The sequence below is a fragment of the Barbatula barbatula genome (genome assembly GCF_947034865.1).
Source record: "Barbatula barbatula genome assembly, chromosome: 22".
In the NCBI taxonomy this organism is placed as follows: Eukaryota; Metazoa; Chordata; class Actinopteri; order Cypriniformes; family Nemacheilidae; genus Barbatula; species Barbatula barbatula.
In genome coordinates this window covers 6,842,175-6,848,272 of record NC_136785.1, presented here as the reverse complement: position 1 = coordinate 6,848,272, position 6,098 = coordinate 6,842,175, and the positions used below count along the sequence as shown (strand labels likewise).

Below are 6,098 nucleotides of genomic sequence, written 5' to 3'. Positions count from 1 at the left end.
GTCAAATGGATGTGTATTATAAAAAGACCTATGTATAAAATCATCACTTATTTATAATTCAAACCTCTATTTGTGGCCACTATCGTGCCTTATCATAATATCCAGTAATAGAAACAAAAAATACTTTAGATGTGAAATGCCTCAGGAGAACTGTAGTCTTGCCTTAAAACCTGCCCATTTAGAGCAGTCAGTCTTAACCGAAGGTCCCGTCAGATCAGATCTGTTCTCTGTGGAGACATACTTGATGCTAGCCATCATCTTTGAGTCTGACAGCTGCTCTATACAAGCTCTGAACCACATTAGTCTGACTGACACATTTGGATCTCAGCATCACAAGAGCAATATGGTAGGTTATGATTAATTTCTTTAATATGTGAATTCATGACTAAAGCTTTCTTTGCTATAAGCTATTACACTTGATCAAAAGAGTGATGACTTTATTGACAATACGGACCTAAAATACATCTATACATCGCTTGGTTAGTGTATCAAGCAGATTGCATGCCTAATTCATGTGGACCATACCAGTCACACGAATGAGACAAATATCATGTTGTGATGACATCATTATAGGTAAGTTGAACGTTAGAGATAGAGCTTGAAGACATCTTGAAGGAGGTGAGTAGTCGGAGTCTGTTTCTTAACCTGTTTGGAAAGAAACTACTTGGCGAACGTCAGTAAATCTTTTTTTTCTTTGAATAAATGTACTGAACTTTTTGCTAAAGTTTTTCATAAGGTTTTAAAGGGAATATGCATTATTAACATGTTTTCTGCTCGCAGGTACAGACCCTGAAGATGCCTTTAGGCTGTTTGTTCGGAAGGGAAAAAGTGTCATACATAAAGATGAGTATGTAAAACTCCCCTTAAACTGTCTTAGACCTACATTCATCCATTTTAGGAGATTTGGTTTAACTAATAAATTTAATACATGATTTTCATCTCTTTTCGTACTGAAATCACAACACATTCTAATGACAAACGCAGTTGTACGCTATTATATCAGCTTTCCTTAATGTTGTAAATTTCTTTTCAACCCATAATAAAGCTAGTATTTTAATATGAAGAACATTTACATTGACCTGTGAATGCGATCTAATGTAAATGCTAATGACAAACAAAAGTAAAATATTGCTTGAAATCTTTTTATTTGAAAACTAGAAAGTGCTATTAAAATGGGTCAAGCAGTGTCTGCTTCATTACAAGGATTAAAAAACTATATTTTTCAGTTTGTAATAAAACATCTGATTATATTAAAATATAAATTAAATTCAACTTGAAATAATGATTTTAAAAATATGTTTTGTCCCTGATTGAGTAAAAGCAGTCTTCGTTTGAGAGCTCATTTGCATACTGGAGCTCGTGCATCAGTTATGACAAAGAATGCAAACGAGAACCCGGGCAGCTTGATGGGTTCTCCAGGAGGTAGCTCAGATCCCTGCAGAGCAGGAAGTGTACGGTCATCAACCATCTTTAGCACTTCTCCATTCAATTTAACAGACCTAAAGACAGAATGAAGCCGGTGATTCAAGAATCTCAAAGCTGCTTTAAAAGTTACTTGAAAAATATTATGTAACAGTACAGACACAAGTTGTTATACAGCCATGTGACGCTACCTGGAATAAAGGCTCTGTTTACCAGGTTCGGGTGCTTCAAGAACAAATGCTTCAATGGTGCTGTTGGCTATATGGGAAGGCAGGGTAATGGTGACTTGATCTTTATTTAAGTTTAAGGCAAATAACGTCACAGCACCCTGTTTGTAATGTGTGCTGAAAAAAAGACCACATCATTTGTCAAACCCAGACATGATTCTCAAAAAATGTGTGTAAGTTATGGAAACAAGTACCTTTTTCTATTAGTGCAGTGTAGGTATACCCGTACTTGCTTCTTTGTTGCAAAATTCGTATGAACTTCTGCTTTTATGACCTCTGGACCTACAAGCTTTTTGTATAGTAATGACAACCAGTAATCCTATTACAAAGAAAAAATGCAGACATTTTTTAAAAACAGAACTAACTAACTTAACAGAAAAAATAATCAAATAAAAATATAATGTGAGACTGATCTATGTTCTCACACTGAGATTTCATTAAAGTCAGACACAAAAATAACACTTACCGGAAGCGGATCCAGGTTATCATCAACCAAATGGTACGTGCCAGAGCCAATCAAAACCTGTCTGATAATGACATCTAGGCCAAGCTTGGCACCGAGCCCAAGTTTATCCAGCCACCTTTAGAAAACAAAACATAAACAACAAACATAACTAATTCACTAAAAAAGCAAAACCATTCAATCTTCCAATTCCAAAGAACGGGTACTCATGCAACAACTTACATCTACGGACACAATTTTTCTTTTTATATTGGTGTGAGATAAAAACTCCCATTGCTGACTCACATGAAACCAGCCGCAAATGTGTCAGAGAGTCCAACGGCACCACCACCATAAGCAGAGCTGGTTTCTCCCAGCCAAACTTTCTTTCCCGGTGAAACGGACCTCACTGTCTAAACACAGTTTATCAGTTATACATTTGTAAACATTTCTTACAGCTGAATGTGATAAATGAAACATTTAATGTTTCCGCCACTGACGATACTCTTTGAATCCTTGCGCGTTCTCGTGTCTTTAAATGTCATGACACCGCTCTTATTTAAATACATTATGCAAAACTGCTCTACCTCAAGGACCTCATGAATTTTTGTTGCCAGGGTATCAAGCACTACTGGATTAAGGAAATCCTCCAAAGATGTGTCTCGACCATTCACGTAATAGCTGTAAAAAATGGAAAAAAAATATTACAGAAGAAAGGGTTGTTCCGATACCAATACAAGTATCGAAAATCCCACCAATTATGGTCTCGGTATCTAAGAGTACTTGACTCCATGTACCGATCCGATACCATTTACTTAAACAGGACCTAGTTATGCCCGCTAGCCCTGCTACATGCTGCAAATCGCCTCCGTCGCTTTGACCCGCAAGCCTGACAAGCGGGTCTGTATACGGCGCCACCATGACAGCAGGATCAGATGGCTGCTTGTCGGAACTGGATTACTTATCCCTGTTGCAAGTCTTGTCTATAGTGTATTGTGTACATGTTTTTCTCCTCACCTTCCCCATGTTATGCTTTATCTTCTTCTAAAAGTACATTTCGTTGCACTGTACTTGTATGTGTGTAATGACAATAACTTGAATCCAATCCAATCCAAAAATGGGAAATCACTTATTTGCTGCTCAGAATGCAAACAGAGGAAGCTGTGCTGTGTCGTCACAAGCAACCACTGTTTCAAGAAATGAAAACGTGCTAGCGTATGTTCGCTGTTTGGCATTATTTCAGAGTGGACCAATCAGACAGTAAAACTGCTACTTAAAAGAAAAATAAATAAAATTCAAATGTCTATCAGATAATAAAAATACTCTAGTTTACTGTGTGCATTTGTTCATGTTTTATTAAGGAATAAGTTTGAAGCACACCATAAAATGGTGAATTTGCCTGCTGTGGTGAAAACATATACAAAACAACTCAAGAACAGAAACTGTCTGCCTCTGCCAAGGAAGAGCAACACTGAGACACAACATAACCGCCTGCTGTAGCCTATGGATGAAAATTTTAACTTACTGGTGCCAGGTGCATGCAGTAATGGCCTCTGCTCCAGCCTCCAAAAACCTATTAAAATTCATGTTTAACCAAGTAAGATAATCATGCCACATGTCCCTGCTGTAAACAGCCTTAAGATTCATAGATTAGAAAAAATTGCAACACAAAATGTCATGAATCATCCATTAAAATCTTACCCAGGTAGCAAATCTTTGTGGGAGTCGTGCGGTTGACCAATATCTGGTCCATACAGTCCCGTTGAGTGGTAGAGTGTGGATTTCTGAAGGATCTGATGCAAATGGACAAAGTCCTGACCGAGCTGGTACCCATCCACTCTGATCCCGGCCTTTTTCTGATAGCTGTTGGGTTCTAAAACAATATATTTAAAATGTTGTGCCATCATTACAGACCCCTCTCAACCCGGCCACAACCTGTTTGCACTTCTCCCCTTAGGGAGACATTACAGATCTCTGCCCATAAGAATATCTTGGCATAGAAACAGATTTTTCCCTAATGCCATCACCAGCTTAAACAGCTAACACAGAATTGTTATTTGTTTTTATTACCGAATACTTTCTATTTATACAGCTGTAAATACTGTAAATGCTCAAATCTGTACTTATATTTCCCGATTGTTATTATGATTATTCTATCTCCTTTTCTTACCTGTTGTTTACTTACTTATTGTTCCTGTTCTCATGTCATGCTTATACTGTATGTTTTTCTTATGTACCAAGAGCTTGTAAATAATATCCACAACAAATTCCTCGAGGCCAAAAAAGCTCATTCTGATTCTGATCCCCTCAAGTGTGTGACATCACCAAAAGGAAAACAAATTACTGTACAAACATCTTCAAAAATCTGAATCCTACCATTCCCCAGCTCCCAGGACATGACATACTGCCTGGACCCGCAGTACTTCAACAGCAATTTTGCGTTCGCGCTGTCCCATGAGTTTTCGGGGGTTCGGAGCAAAGCATTCAAACCAAAGATGAGATCCAAACCAGAGCAGTTTGCAAAGGCATAGAGGAGGTCAACTGCATATTCTGCATGGAAGACATTTTATTTTCAGATTCATAATTTTAATTTTATGGCAAAACATAAATAAATGTAATTACAAAATAGCACATTGTTGTACTAACAAAGCATACATTTCCCAGCGCTCCACTATTTGACAGAAGTGGAATGAACTCACCTGAAAACTTCGTCTTTTTGTATTTTCCCTCAACTTCCTCTTGAAGTAAAGTCTTTGACTGGAGGAGCCATTCCTGCTTCAATTTATTTTCCAGAAATGGTGGTAACTCAAGTTTTTCACACACATCTGCAGAAACAACATTAACGTTACATGCATTTGATGAACTACAAAGGATGTTCGGGCAGTAGCTTCTGACATTCAGCAGGCTAGTATATAGGGTCCATTCTACTACACACTGTCTAGTTTGTGTGAATCACATGACTGATCTCTCAAAACAGGAGTCATGCAGATGACAAGGCTGCTTTATCAGCTGTTGTATAGACGGATGAGGTTTACTGCTGTAAAATGTATGTAGCCTACTAATGCAAAGAAAATGAAGAAAGACGTTACTGTTATCTCCTGCATGAAAATATCTTCCTTGTGGTTTAAATTTCATGAAATCTTGTTTGGTTCCTCCAAACCGCAGGAAGGCTGGGGTCAACGCTTTGGCGAGGGTCCTCAACTTTGGCGAACTGTGTAAACATCGCATTGTTTCTTTGATGAGGAAACTTTAAAGCACCAATGACGCTCATTATTTATTATTTGTGTGAGGTCTGTTTAAAGATTGATTTTAAGGGTTGGCCTACTTACTTCAGTAGATTCACGAACTTCTCGTCGGACATCAAACTTGCATCGATAGCCACGGAGAGAAACCTTTCACTGACCACACGGACCACATGGGACAGATCCAGATCAACACGGATGGACTGACCACCACCCCCATCATCATCATCGATAGATATCACTGTCTTACCCCCGACACGCGAAACACGAAACAACAGCAGAAACACGACAATCGCAGAGACTGACGCTAAATACTTCATCTGTTCAATTCACCTTGAACCTTTTCAATTTCACAACATAAATTACGAAACCTCTCCCTAAACACAGACTTAATGCTTTATATGACCAAATCATAAACGTGAGACTCCGTCAAACTACTTCCTATTTCTTGTTATTTTGTATAGTAGGAACTGCGGTGCATGACTAACAAATAGTTTGAACATATCACGCCGGTGGCTGCTGGGCGGAGCTTCAGTTCAGACTGATTCAGTAGGTGCGTGTGTGAGTCGCTGCGCAGACCGGTCGACCATTGATATCAAACTACCGCGAGAGCGCCTATGGAATATTTGGCTCTCGCGGCGCTTGTATGTCACAGACAGATGAGTCTGCGCAGCTCCTCTTGAAGCTGAACAAACCTTATATTTGCGTGTTATTTGATTAGCTGCCAATGGCATCATCACAGAGAAACCTGTATTTCAACACACT

The 6,098-nt window shown here is 38.7% G+C and overlaps 1 protein-coding gene across 1 annotated transcript; it reads right to left on the bottom strand.

Moving 5' to 3' along the window:
* Positions 1-1,123: 1,123 nt before the first annotated feature.
* On the bottom strand, positions 1,124-5,864 carry hpse (heparanase). Its single transcript, XM_079487252.1, has 12 exons — positions 5,421-5,864; positions 5,181-5,302; positions 4,791-4,916; positions 4,468-4,641; positions 3,793-3,964; positions 3,617-3,664; positions 2,679-2,772; positions 2,398-2,504; positions 2,116-2,230; positions 1,844-1,968; positions 1,614-1,766; positions 1,124-1,499 (listed from the first exon to the last, which is right to left on the bottom strand). Exons 1-12 carry the CDS (start codon positions 5,651-5,653, stop codon positions 1,340-1,342), a joined length of 1,629 nt encoding a protein of 542 aa, XP_079343378.1. The 5' UTR covers positions 5,654-5,864; the 3' UTR covers positions 1,124-1,339.
* Between the last annotated feature and the right edge of the window lie 234 nt (positions 5,865-6,098).